This window comes from Elephantulus edwardii, unplaced genomic scaffold (assembly GCF_000299155.1).
Source record: "Elephantulus edwardii isolate Elephantulus edwardi_28Jun2011 unplaced genomic scaffold, EleEdw1.0 scaffold00354, whole genome shotgun sequence".
Lineage (NCBI taxonomy): Eukaryota > Metazoa > Chordata > Mammalia > Macroscelidea > Macroscelididae > Elephantulus > Elephantulus edwardii.
In genome coordinates, this window is record NW_006400104.1 from 213,147 (window position 1) to 228,035 (window position 14,889).

At 35.1% G+C, this 14,889-nt stretch overlaps 1 protein-coding gene across 1 annotated transcript in view; it reads left to right on the top strand.

Moving 5' to 3' along the window:
- CLINT1 (clathrin interactor 1) overlaps positions 1-13,110 on the top strand; it is a 97,210-nt gene extending 84,100 nt beyond the window's left edge. Inside the window, 5 exon segments of the mRNA XM_006901967.1 lie at positions 4,860-4,934; positions 6,065-6,070; positions 8,041-8,327; positions 11,884-12,034; positions 12,764-13,110. Of these exon segments, the coding sequence (XP_006902029.1) occupies positions 4,860-4,934; positions 6,065-6,070; positions 8,041-8,327; positions 11,884-12,034; positions 12,764-13,110 (866 nt within the window).
- The last annotated feature ends 1,779 nt before the right edge of the window (positions 13,111-14,889 follow it).

Consider the following 14,889-nt stretch of genomic DNA (forward strand, 5'->3'; position numbering starts at 1 on the left):
CTTAAAAAGAAATCCAAATTACTTGATTCTTGCCAAAAGGAATGTTAATAAGATACCAATATATAAAATATTTCTAACACAGTAGATTATTTTGGAAGAAAATACCATTGTCAGTATAGTTACTTTCCATGATTTATAATGTGTTTAATTCTATAATTTCCTCTGGTTAAAAAAAAAAATTAAGACCATTTAAAATCTATAAAAAACAAGTTTCTTACATTTACATTTGAACCTGTTGGCCTTGTACACAGTTAACAGCTAAAATTGTTAAGAATATGGATATGAACTCCCTTGTTACATCCTCAGTATGCCAACACATATTGGAATTGGAGGAAAGGGCTGTATAAAAGGTAGTTCATTTAAAGTCATGCTTACAAAAACTATACTTTTTTTTTTTTACTGTGTTTTCTCTTTCAGAATAAAGTAATGTATATTCATTTAAAAATTTAGTAGAAAACAAATGCCATAATTTCACTATTATTTCATTACATGAAATTAACTATTATAATTTTGGTGATATTTTTAAAACGTTTTTTTATACATTTAGTCAATACATTTGTTTAAGTATTTATTGTATTAAAGGTCTTTGTCAGACTTATAGATTGGAGACAATAGTGGTTATCTGCTTTTCCCTTAAGAACTCAACCATTTCCTTATAGTATTCTTTAGCAAAAATTTTCACTGCTTTATAATCTTTCACTGTGAGGATATACTATATTTAATCTCTTTAGTTTTGAACATTGTTTTGTTTTGGGTGTTGCCCCTGCTTGCCACGTTTTCTCATGTATAATGTAAAAAAAAAAAGCTTTTTAAAAAAGCTTGTTTGGTGAGGAGAAAGTACTTTTTTACTTTTTGCATGTGTTTGATTTCCAGTTGAGTTTAAACCTTTTTTCCTATTGTAAGTTGTATTTTTAAACTTGTCCATTTTATCTTCCATTTTTAGAGACTTTTTTTATTTAAAAATATTTTTTAATGTAATCCAAGTCAAATTGTTGAAGGGGAAAAAAATCATCTTGTAGTTTAAGCATTATACCATTATTTTCCCCTATTTGAGACATTGCTTTGGAAAATACTTGCTCCCAGCTGGTGATTGTAAATAACCTCCTTGCTGCCTTAAAAAGGCAGATGGAAATGGTTCATTTATAATGACAGCTCTCATGTGGGAATCTTGAAGGATAGCTCTTGTGAAATTTAGTAGTTTTTAACATGCAGCAGTTTTTGTATGTAAAAGAGTTATCTAGAGAAATACTTAAGTATGGAAAACTTCCGTTAAATTTGAGGCACTGATATGAGAAACATCATATTTGTAGATACAAGTAGCCAGCCCCTCCTCCTAGAAGAGACAAGATGTATTTGTAATAAAGAGTTGTGTAATAAAATTTCCATTTGGATGGTAGAAGGTAGAGTAGGTGATTATCTAAAAGATAGGACAAATTATTTCACCCAGTTTGAAATGATAATCTTTAATAATCAATGCTTTTATCCTCAACATGAATTTTCTTTCTTGCCCTAATTTAATAAGATTTTAAAAGTTTTAGATTCGGCATAATGAATGACAATGATTTTTAATCTCAGTAAAGATGATACACATTAAAGTAATCCTCAATTTTTAAATATCTTAGTGTTACAATAAAGGATTGTAACTATTATTCTGTTACTAAAGAGAATACTTAATAAATATAAAAGAAAACTACATAAAGCAAATAGAATATTATTACCCAGCGTCTGTTTGCAGCATTCATTTCACAGCTAGTTTTTGTTAAATGTAGATACTTATTTATATAGTTTTAAAATGTAACTCATATGTATGTACTTAAAAAAAAATAGCTGAAGCACTATAATATTATCCTTTGGATAAAGTAAGATAGATGTCTAAATGGTAGTACCAATAGGAGCTGAAGACCTTGGCCTTGGTGGAACTTAGTTTAATACTGGTAAGTGATATATATATGTATGTATGTATGTGTGTGCGTGTGTATATGTGTATATATATATTTATATCTACATATTTATCTCTACATATATATCTATATATCTATATCTATATAGATATATATGTCTGTATCAGTAATGAAATAATGAGGAATTTGTTCTTTCTGCCAATAGTTTGATACAGTAAATTTGCTTTAAAAGAAATACCAGCTACACACATATCAGAAACTGATTTGTTCTTTTATTACTGCTGGGCATTTATTAAGAAGAAGAGATGGTTCTAGTTTAAATAACCCAGTTGAGTGTAGCAGATGGGGCAGAATGTCTTGCAGTGATAAGACAATTCAGAAATGGCACCAGATGTTGGAAATTGTCCCTGGTGGTGTTTGAGTGCAGCCCAGATGTTTCAGTCCCACCTGGCTAGTTTCTAAGCACTGCAGGCTAAGCAGCTGTGATGTAACCTATATAATGTTCGCATAACACTAAAAGCACCATAATTGGACTGCTGCTCTAGACTTCTAAGGTTGTGGCTCCTTAAGAGGTGAAATCTTTGAGGACAAACAAAAATAAGGATTGTTATTTAAATGTGTAAGTCCAGCCGTCATTGAGATGATAGCTGAATTTTAGGGAAATAGTTTTAAAACTTGGAGTGTTATTATCCAATTGTTGATATAAATAAAGGTTTATAAAATATTTTTTGTTTACAAATGAATATTGTATAAGGATGTGATATTAGGCACACACATTGATTTGAATACTTGTGATTTCACTATCACTTTTCTTTAAAAAGTCAGTTGATAGTAGCAAAAAACTGGTTTTTCTGTGTATTAAAAATATAATTTTTTGCTGATTTTTGGATCAAGCAAAAGGAAAAAGTTCACCAGAATCATTACAGTGATTTTTCTCCGTATGTCTATTAAAACTGATTTTTTACATAACAATTTTAAGTTTTTGCCTGTTTTATATCAGACTTAAAGAATGTTTGCCCACTTTTCTCTCGTGTCTCAATGCACTTGTGTGTGCATGTTTGCTTGCTCTGTGCTATTTAATAGGAAATTGCAAACTTAATGGCCCTCAAAATTCTTCCACATAAATCTCTGTAGAACATGATCATTTTCATATATAATTAACATACTTGGGAAAATTAACATGAAAACAATATTATTGTCCAGTATTCAATCTAAATTTAAATTTCCTGTATTGTTTCACTTATGCCATTTCAGCATAGCATATTCTAAAACTCATAGGCTCAATTCAAGTTCACATACTTCATTTGCTTATCGTATCTCCTTAATATTTAATCTAGAGCAGTCTCCACTCATATTTTTTGCAGTGTCAATATTTTCTGAAGAGTCCAGAGAGTTATTTTTTTTATTAAATTTTATTAGTTTTAATGAACATTTACAGGGATTTTGGGTTTTCATTCCTTCATTGCTGCACCATTCTCTCTACCCTCCTCCCCAGTTTGTTCTTCTTCCCCACCATCCGAATGTCTGTTTTAATTGTCCAATTGCCACAGTGCTTGTCAAAGTCAGTTCTGATTAATCTCCTTTGTCGGTGTGTCCTTTGCCATTCCCTATCACTCCTCCCTGAGAGAGACTTCACCCTGATTCATAAGGAAAAGGGGATGGCGTATTCTCCTAGCTACTTCCTGCTGAAAAGGGACGCTGTGGGTTTCAGGGTGAAGATCTTCTCTCACTACTCTAAAGGGCCCCTTTGGCAGTAGGAAACACATAGACTATTATGGAGATTGATTTTGGAATTTAGATGGACTGTTATTAATTGTGCTTAGCCGTACATGTTCATATCCCTGAAGATGTATCATGGGGGGGTTGCAACCTAGAAGGCACAAATTTAACTAACAAGTTATAAGTACATGAGTCAAAAATTATGGAAAAGTAAAAGAAAAGATTCTTTCATTGTTTTACAAACCCTCCCCCAGGTCCCCTCCACCGTGTAGCCCTCGCTCTAGACTCCTGTGATGACAGAAATACCTAGTCACATATCTCTTTTACACAGTTTTCTCCCTCCTCTGTTTCAGTGCAGTATACATTATTGAACACATCTTATTCAATCTCTCCCCAACCCTGAGGTTAGTCCCATTCTACAACAGTGGCATCATGTAATATTTGTCCTTTTGTGACTGGGATATTTCACTCAGCATAATGTTCTCCAGAGTCAACCATTTTGAATAATATTGCATGAGTTCCTTGTTTTTTAGTGCAGCATAGTATTCCATTGTGTGAATATACCACAGCTTCTCTAGCCATTCGTTTGTTGATGGGCACTTAGGTTGTTTCCAACTCCTTGCTATTGTGAACAAAGCTGCAATAAACATGGGAGTGCATATATCTGCTTGGATGTCAGCTATGGTCCCAGAGAGTTATTTTGCAGAATGTTCCTCAATTTGTATGTGTTCAATTAATTTCTCATGTTAAATTCAGGGTAAAATACTTTTGTCAGGAATTCTACAGGAGTGAAGTTGCCGTTTTTAGGCCTTCACAGTCAGAAAACCCATGGTACCATTTTGTCTGATTTTACTGGTATGAAACTTGATCACTTGTTTAAGGTAGTAGCCATAAGATCTTTTTGTTATAAAACTAACCTTTTATCTCTTGTAATTTGTAATTGGTGGAGTGACATTTTGAGGTTATGTGAATGTTTTATTCCCAGACAGTGTTTTACCTAGATTTTCTGAAGATTCTTACAAAGTGGTGATTTTCTAATTCTGTTACTCTTTTTAAATTTGCTGGTTAGCATTTACCTCTTACCTACCCAACTCGCATTTTAAAAATATGCTTGTGTATATAACTCATTGCCCTTGTGTTGGAACCAACTCAGTGAGACACTAAAATGGCTTCCTGAAATTGCTGTGAGTTGTTCTTTGATTCCAAAAGCTAAATATTTCTCTCATACATAATTTCTAGGAGGATCAGCTGATTTGTTTGGCGGATTTGCTGACTTTGGCTCAGCTGTTGCGTCAGGCAGTTTGCCTTCCCAAGGTATGCTACAATTTTACTGGCCAAAAATCTAGGAGCTCTTCTCTTCCCCTAAAAGAGCTTTTTTTCCCTTCTCTTCTTAAAGTGTTTCTAATTCCTGAGGAGTTTATTCACGGAGTATTTTATTCGGTTAATACCTTGAATTTACCAAGTGGTTGCAGACTACTCAGGTACACAGAAAGATAATTATTACCCTTACTCATAAGTGATTCTTGTATTGCTTTTTAATTTTGGGTGGGGAGAAGAAATCATGTATGAATAAATATCAATAACTTCATTTTCGTGGCAAGAATATTATAGTTTATAAAATTTTCATAACTGAAACTCAGTTATATTGGAATTATATAGAATATCATATTAAAATTTACTCCTTTGTAGTTTAGATTATTTGAGCATTATTTGAAAAATTACTAAGCTTCCTTTGACCTCCTAAAATAATGAGTAGTTGAACCACAGGCTATGATGGCTCATTCTTTCTGAGATTGGGAATAATAACCACCATCTAAGTAGAATATGGATTTAAGCAGCATTATTTATTGCTGTGAAACTGAAGAGTTAAGCAAGATGCACATTATAAATAGAATGGTTATTTTAGCAGCCTACTTACTGTATAAATTCCAAGTATTTTCAAGAAACTAGAAATGCTAATTAACTGCTTCATTTTGGAAGTGTGATTATACCTTCTAAGGGTTAATACCTTGCTTTAGGCAAATCAAAATAGAAAATAAACATTGCCCCAATTTTATAGTCTCCCTATGTAGTTTTAATTTTTATGGATGTAGTTTCCAACTATGCAGATATTTCAGATACATCAGTGATGCTTAAAGTGGTGAGCCACTTAATCTATGCATGTTACTAATATAATCTGATCATTCTAAAGCAAGGGGCTGAAACTGTTGCTATCATGATTAATCATTTCTAAACAGTATGCCCTACCAGAAATCTCATCCTCCATATTTAATCATCTCAGATAAAGTTTCACATGGGCAACACATTTTGTCCCTGTTTCCATTTGTTTTCTCTTTTATAGCTCAAGCAAATAGAAAGCCAATATAAGGTTTACCTTTACACCACAGCTTTACTTAGATTTCAGTTGTTTAATAGCCAGAATAATTGAAAAAATCTTAAGGCAGTTACTTGTAAAAAAAGATCAGCCATGTTTTAGTAAACCCTGAAGTAGTGAATGTTAGCCGAGTTCTTGTATCAATTTGTTGGTAGAACCAAGAGTGTCTAAGTTACTTCTTTTGAGGATATTTACATTTTAATATGATAATAGAATAATATCATTTTAAAGTTTACTACTTGTTTTTGAGACTTAGCATAATCAACACATTTTGCAATAGTCGGTTTACTTTTGAAGCAGAAGAAAATCCATTTTCAAGTTATAAGTGAACATGGAATACAATGAGATCTACCCTAACTTAAAATAGATAATACTCCCGTTCAAATGATAGTTTATAGAGCTCCTTCAGCTTTGCTTCTTAACTTCTGTTAAATACTAGTTCCCTTCTTAAAGATTTACTGGATTCTTTAAAGTTCTACTTAAAAATTTTTAAATGTTTCCCTTATCTTTGTTCTCATTATGATATAAATAGTTAATGTGTATATACAGCATTTAGAGCCGCTTGACTAACACTTTTATAAGATGTACCCCAAAAAAGGATGTAGTGCTTTGCCTAATGTAAAGAGTTGCTCTGCCAACCCAGAGGCAGGCAGTTCAAATTAGTACAGCAGCTGTTCCACAGGCGAAAGAAGGACAGTTTCCTCGCATGCAGCTTACAGCCTCTGAAAACCTATTGGAGGGTCAGCTGTGAGCAGTTTGCAACTCAGTGGCACATAACAGCAAACAGTAATAGCAGTAACCGTAGCCATCAAGTAGATTCCAACTAATAGCAGCCTTACAGGACAAGAGTAGAACTTCCCATCATGTTTCCAAGACTGTAAACATGACTGGCACATCTCTTTCCCATGGAGAAACACTAGCCTTTTGGTTAGTAGCCAAATGCACTTTTGCATCACCAGGCCTCCCCTAGTAGAAATCCAAGACAAAGCTCTCTGCATTGAGGCAGTTCTAACTCGTTAAAACCTTCTATCCCGTTTCTGACAACTGTAAATATTTATGTGAGGAAACTGTATCTTTCTTCCTAGGAATGGCTTGTGCGTTTGAACCACTGGCCTTTTCATTAGCAGTGCAACTCTTGGGGCATTACCCTCTCAAGGTTCCTTAAAGTAACAGTGAAGAAGACAAAAGAAAAGCAAGTGACTTCAAGTTGGAACCGACTTAGAGCTGACCGACCCACCAGCATGTTCTTTGTTTTTGGAGGCTGTAAATTGTAGAAGAGGAGATTGCGCATCTTTCTCCCACAGAGCTGCTGGTGGGTTCGAACTGCCAGAAAGTCTCCATCTTTGAATTAGCAGTGTAGTGCCCTGCAGGACTACACCAAATAACTTTTATGATATATATTAAATTTATTGAGTTCTCACACTTAGTTAAATGAGGCAGTGTGTTTAAATAACTTGTGCACAGTTGCATACCATGTTGGCTATAACACCTCTATTGTTAAGCTTTCCCTCTTCTACATTTTTCTGGATTATCTTTCATTTTCTGAGTTTGTGGATTCTTGTTTTTACAATTTGAAGCCATTTAAGTTATAGTTTGATTTCTCTTTGCACCTTTGCAAGACATGAATGTGCTATGATGCGTTTCTGTTTCTGAGTCCCAAGCTAGATCATAACTCTTTAGTTGGAGTGTGTTTTATGTGCATATTTGATTGAAGGGAAGTTTTGATTGTAACTTCTAAGTGTAAACTACAGACCTATCAAGGGGTGGATTTTACTTTGTATATGGAAGTTTTGGGTTTGGTTGGAGTTGGTGTGGGGTTTTTTGTTTTGGTGGGTTGATTTTTTGTTTGGGTTTTTTTTCCTTTGACACCTTGTTAACACTCGTAGAATATTCATAAGAAAGAATAATGCCCAGATGGAGAAGGTACCTGCAGATGTTAATCTGGATGGACACAGATCAGGTCTAATTTGTTTCGGTTCATAGATTGTTACATTTATTTTGTGCATTTCTGAAAGTCTCTTATCCGTCTAATTTTTTCTTCCGCAGGAACAAGTGGGAATGGAGACTTTGGTGACTGGAGTGCCTTCAACCAAGCCCAGTCAGGCCCTGTTGCTTCCAGTGGCGAGCTCTTTGGCAGTGCCTCACAGCCAGCTCTAGAACTATTCAGTGGCTCACAGCCAACATTAGCCCCACCTCCTCCTGCCTCAAATTCTTCAGACCTATTTGATTTTATGGGCTCATCCCAAACTACTATGACATCTTCCCAGAGTATGAATTTCTCCATGATGAGCACTAATACAGTAGGGCTTGGTTTGCCCATGTCAAGGTCACAGGTAAGCTGCCCACATTGCTTGGAAATTTTGATTGATAATCTTGTGAGGTATTCTAACTAATAGTAAATTTGCATACAGCTGAGAAATAAGAAAACCTTTTCTCTTCTCTAGAGTAGTCATTTGGCTTCCGAGGAGCAAGGCCTTCTCACCCATCTTAGACCGTCATATCCGAACATGGTGCCTTTTGCTGAGGTGGCTCGTGTTGGAAATTTATTAAATTAAAGCAGATTGGAATCTATTTATTTGTTCATTAATTTGCTGTTATTATTAACAATAGAAACACTGCTTCACTCATGACAAGCATTCCCTCTACAAAATATCTGGTCATGTTCTTAAAGAAGCCTCATCTTACTGCAAATAGTCACTGCTAGTTTAGAAAATCTTACATTTATTGGTAAATGTTTCCGTGTTGTGAACTTGGTTTACCTCACATGAATGGTATATAGCTGACTTTTTTGACTCATTCATTTTGCTAGGGAAAACTAAAATGAAAGCATTTCATTAACTTTTATAATAGTTAAATCTGAAGTAATAAAATCCTTGATAGCTTATGATTTGAATAAATGTATTATTAAAATATGTATGTCTGAATTGTGTCAGGAATGTTCTGCCTTTTGACTCCTACTATTGAGAATAAAGGGATTTTAGTATATTGTTGTTATTAGGTGCTCTCGAGTACAATCCAAAGCGACCCTATGAATAACAGATCTGAACCCTGTTCTATCCTGTGCCACTTTCACACTTCCTGACATGCTAGAGCCGATTGCAGCAGTCACTGTGGTGTCAGTCCATGTGGTTGAGGTTCTTCTGTTCTTTCTCTGACCCTCTGCCTTTCCAAGCATGATGTCCCTTTCTAGGGACTAGCTTATCCTAGAAATATGACCAAAGTATGTGAAATGAAGCTTTATCATATTTGCCTCCAAGAAACACTCCAGCTGCACTTTCTGCAAGAAATATTTGTTCTCTTGGCAGTCCCTGCAGTATTCTTTTTTTCCAGCACCACAGCTCAAAGACAGCAATTATTCTTCGGTCATCCTTATTCATTGTTCAGCTCTCAGATGGATAGTAAGTGATCAGAAATATCAGGGCCTAAATCAGATGCACCTTAGGTCTAAAACTGACATCGGTTCTTCTCAATAATTTGGAGAGATCCCTGACCACAGAACTTCCCAGTGCAATACATAATACATCTCTTGATTTACTGACTGCTAGTACCAAGGGTATGGATTGTGGATCCAAGTAAGATGAAATTGTTGACACCTTCAAACTTCTCTCTGTCATGATGGGGACCAGATTTTGATCTGGTTGCTCAGTGCTAAGAAATTGCACTGCCAGCCTAAAGGTATGTGACTCAAATCCACCAGCTGCCCTGTGGTAGAAAGATGGGCAGTCTCCTCATGTACGATTTATTGCCTCTGAAAACCTGCTGGAAGGTTAGCTCTGGGTTGGTTCTGACTCAGTGGTACCTCAGTGTTACAACAACAAGTGAAAATCTGAAAGAGATGACAAGCAAGAAAACACAGAGCAGCAGTTCTTTAACACGTGGGGTCAGCTCTGAGTCATTTCTGACCTGGTGGTACTCACCACCACCACCACTAAGAGTAAGTACTGTGGAGCAGTGATGTCGATTTGAAGATTAAAAGTATGTCTTTTCAGTCTCTTGCTATGCATCTGGGAGCTGGACAGTGGGTGACAAAAGACTTGATGTCTTTGAGTTGTATTGGAGCAGAGTACCAAATATCACACAGACTGCCAAAGGAACAAACAGATGTGTCTTGGGGGAAAAAATGAAACCATAGTTCTTCTTAGCAATAAGTATGGTGAAGCTTTGTCTCATATACTTAGAGGATGTTGTTAGAAGGGACTGATTCTTAGAAAGTGACATCATACTTGAAAGGTCAGTAAATGAAATTGATACAGTGAGTAAAGCTATGGGCTCAAGTATGTCAAAGATGATGAGGATGGCACAGGACAGGACAGGGTTTGGATCCTGCTGTTCAGAGGTAATTTGTAGCCATATTTGACTTGATGATACATAACAGCTTTGTATCTGATGTATATGATGCTCATTACAGATTTAATATGTAGATTCTTCTTCTTTGGATGTTAGGATGAAGGAAGAGTGAAAAGATTTGGAAAGGTGACTGTTTAAATCCTACGTTAAGATAAAAGACATATTCTCCATACCGATAATTTTAACTTTGCATCACAACAATCCAGTTTATTCTTTGAATGCCTTTCACGATCCCTAAGCAAAATCTAGTCAACTTTATTTGTGGTATTAAATGCACCTAAATGGCAGTCCTTTGCTCTGCTACATTATCAACTTTCTGTTTTCCCTTTTTCAGCCTGTTTTGGTTATCCACAGGCACCTTTGTTTATTTCTCCTAAATTTCCCTTTCAGCCAAGTTGGTCTGTACACATCAAGTTCCACTAGTGTTACTTCTTTACGCAGTAGGTATGTACACAGAATAGGATACTATTAATTGGGACATAGAAGATTTAATTTGCTATGTGTTGATTTTGCCTTTTAGAACATGAGAAATCCTGACTTTTTATTTGTAAGAATAAATTTCCACTTTTTTATCTAATTAAAGATGTCCCAACCTAAAGTTGGTAGTTGCCATCAGGCATTCTTTGTAACTTTGCATAATTATGGTCAAAAACCAAGTCATGATTTTATTAATAAGTACAAAGAGTAACATTTGCCATTAACAAAGGATAAACCAGAAATGGTGCCTTGTAGACATGGGTAATGGAAGGATAAATGATAGTGTTGATATATTAAAAGTTTTTCCTCATCCCAGTGTGGTTTGGACTTTAGAGATCTTTGTTGGGAAGCTAGTTATTCAGGGTATTGAAGACATTGACATAATGCCATAGGTCTCAGAAGTTTATTATAAAGTATGGTATATATTTGTCTCTTTGGAGACGAAGGTGCACCTGATACAGGCCATGGTCTCTGCAATCATTTGTTATGCATCAGAGAGCTGGACAATGACTAGGGAGGATAGAAGGAGAACTGATGCCTTTGAGCTGTGGTGCTGGAGAAGAGTATTGAATGTACCATGGACTGCCAAGAAAACAAACAGATTCATCGTAGAGAGGATTAAACCAGGCTGCTCCTTGGAGGCAAGGATTCTGGGGCTTCGCCTGACAACTTTGGACATGTTGTAAGGAGAGACAGGTCTTTAGAGAGGGACATCATGCTGGGTAGAGTAGAGGGACAGCACAGGAGGGGAAGCCCCTCTATGAGGTGGATTGGTTCAGTGACTGGGGTAATCGGGATGGGTGTGTCAGGCAATGTAGTTGGCACAGGATAGAGCAGGGTTTAGGGCTGTTATACATATAGGGTCGCTATGAGTCGCAAATGACTCGATGGCACATAACAACAACAACAAACATATTTGTCATTATTTTGATTCATTTGCCATCTGATAATCTTTATAACCTGATAACATGAAGAGATGCTTAATTTTTAGAGTGTTTTTCTATTTTCCAGCCTTTGCAAAATGTTAGCACAGTGCTGCAGAAGCCTAATCCTCTCTATAATCAGAATACAGATATGGTCCAGAAATCAGTCAGCAAAAACCTGCCCTCCACTTGGTCTGACCCCAGTGTAAACATCAGCCTAGACAACTTACTACCTGGTATGCAGCCTTCCAAACCCCAGCAGCCGTCACTCAATACAATGATTCAACAACAGAGTAAGTTACTGCATGACATCTCATTTCTCTGTGTAGTTGTAATCTCTTGCCCTGATGCCAGGACTATTTCACATCATGAAGAAAAAGTACACAACATCAACTTCAGTGAGCTTGATTATGTTCACTTAAGATCATTCTGTATTTTGCTGTTGGCATGTTAGTACTTAACTGTGTCATGGAGACTTGTAAAGTAAAATATTTGTTGAATTTTTTTTTAAGCAAAAATGAAGAGGGGAAGAAAAACTACACAAAAATATCTGAATACCACAATGTATTGTGAAATCATTATGTCTACATTTTCTGTAAATCCTATTTTAAATAATTCTGTCAATATTATTTACTTCTTGGTGATTTAATTCAATATTAAATTTTTTTTCTTTAATATTAGGGAGAAATGAACTTAAAATCCTTAGAGTATTCCATCAGAACAATGTATTATTCTTCTATTATTGCTTCTTTAAATTGTTTACAACTTTTGCTGTTAACCGTAACTCTATGATTTTGTATATAAATTTTTTGTACTTCTGATTCTGTCTGCATTGCTCTGTGAAACAAAGGCCAACAATTATTGAATATTTGCATAGTATATGCAAATTAATTGACTTATAAATAACTATAAAGGAATTTTAATTATATTAGAAGCTATTGATGGTCAAGATTATTTTACTGCAGTGTGAGTCTAAATACTCAGTTTGATATGGTTCTTTTGTCAATTTTCTCCTGGTGTAGATATGCAGCAGCCTATGAATGTGATGACACAGAGTTTTGGAGCTGTGAACCTCAGTTCTCCATCAAATATGCTTCCTGTCCGGCCCCAAACTAGCCCTTTAATGGGGGGACCCATGCCTGTGAGCATGCCCAATGTGATGACTGGCACCATGGGAATGGCTCCTCTTGGAAATACTCCGATGATGAACCAGAGCATGATGGGCATGAACATGAACATAGGGATGCCTTCTCCTGGGATGGGCCTCTCAGGCACGATGGGAATGGGTATGCCCAATATAGCCATGACTTCTGGAACTGTGCAACCCAAGCAAGATGCCTTTGCAAATTTTACCAACTTTAGCAAATAGAGATTGTAAAGAAGCAGATTGAATGAAGGATTTTTAGCTGTGCAGATAGGTGATGTTCGGATGAAAATGCTAATCAATTCCCGTTTCTTTTATCAATTAATTAAATCTATGTAACCAAAAAAAAAAAAAAAGCTGTTTTATAAAAAGTGAAGTATCTAGTATTTCATATGGACTGTCAAGGGCACTTCAGAGGAAGCAGTCAAAATCATTTTTTCCCAGTGAAAATAAATCACAAATGTTGTAGTGAATCTACGGAAAAGCCTTTATAAGCTGAAGAGCCCATTTTAACATCATAATTTGTGAGAAGACTGGAATAGGGCTGATAAATGTGTTTGAATCTCTAATTTTATACTTTTCTTTTCCTGAGGAACTTGATTTTTCTGTCCTTGAATCCCCTTGTCATAATTGGGTCCATTCCTTTTACTACCACTCTGGAGTCCATATATGAAATCATTAAAGTTGGATGATCAGTTTTTTATAAAAAATATATATTTTTGTCCAAAAAAGGCATACATATGTGATTATGGCTAAATCAGAGGTAACTGGAATGTATATACTTTTGCTAATATTCCAGCAACACTGCTATTATACTATCCAAATTTTTATTATAACAAATCCTCTTTAAGAAATTGGTGTTAGCTATGGAATTTTCCCCCACATACTCTGCTATAATTATCCTCTGCAGAACTAGGAAAAGATATTTTCCTCAGGACTGCTGTATGGTTTCCTTTAAAAGAACTTTTTTTAAAAAAAAAACTCTTCCAGTATTTTTGTTTGTGTTTAGCAGTCATTATCTGCAGTGATTAACTTGACAAGGCTTCCTTCCGTGTTTATCCCTCTAGCCCTCATTGAACAGTCAGCAACTATAACAGGAGAAAAATATTTATTTTTGTTTTCTGGATGTCTTTTCAAAAGTATTGAAAGGACTAAAAATCCATTGAAAAGTTAAATATAAATGTTAGAGCTCAATATTGATTTATAATTTTTTTTTACAGCATTTGTTTTGCTTTTGAGTGCGTGTACTATGGCATTTGCAAGCTATGGTTCAATAGAAAGGAGTTTTATTATATTAAAGGAGACCTGTAGCAGTCAAAGATTTACTGAAAAATAAAGGAAATTAATTTTTTTTCCTGCTGTAATTCTGCATTATGCTCACATAAAAATCATGATTCTAGAGTTTGGAATGCAAAATTAATTGCTTCACCCTTAAGCTGGGAATATTTTTTAAAATAAACACTATGATATAGGTATAAAATTATTACCTCCCCACACTCTGTTGAAAATTTTTTTATTAAATTGATAAAAACTGTTTCCATGTATTCATAATGTTCTGTTATTCATAACATTAAAATGTTCATTAAAATCAATGTTGAACTGCTTTTTCTTTTCATTCTGTTAGACATTTGAGACCATTTGGGGAAAAAATAATTATAATTTGGGCAAAGTAATTTTTATAAATAATTTAAAATAATTTAATGACTTCTCTATTCTTTCCTATCAGGCTCTACTGTTAGGAATTAAAAATGAAGCAGCAAAGATATCCTGACCTGCTCCATTCTTGCTAATGTTCCATCTACAACATTTCTAATTAGGCAGAAATTCATGTACTTCAGCTAAGTGGTAATGAAAAGTGATTCATTTGCTGAATAAGAGATGAGAGAGTGTGTAATTAGCTGACTGTGGTTTTAATCTTTCAACAATTCAGTGTGTTTAAATTAGTTTCAAAGAATAGGAGCTTTCAAGTGTTGTTACTTCAGAGCAGTCAAGACAAGCTCTGGT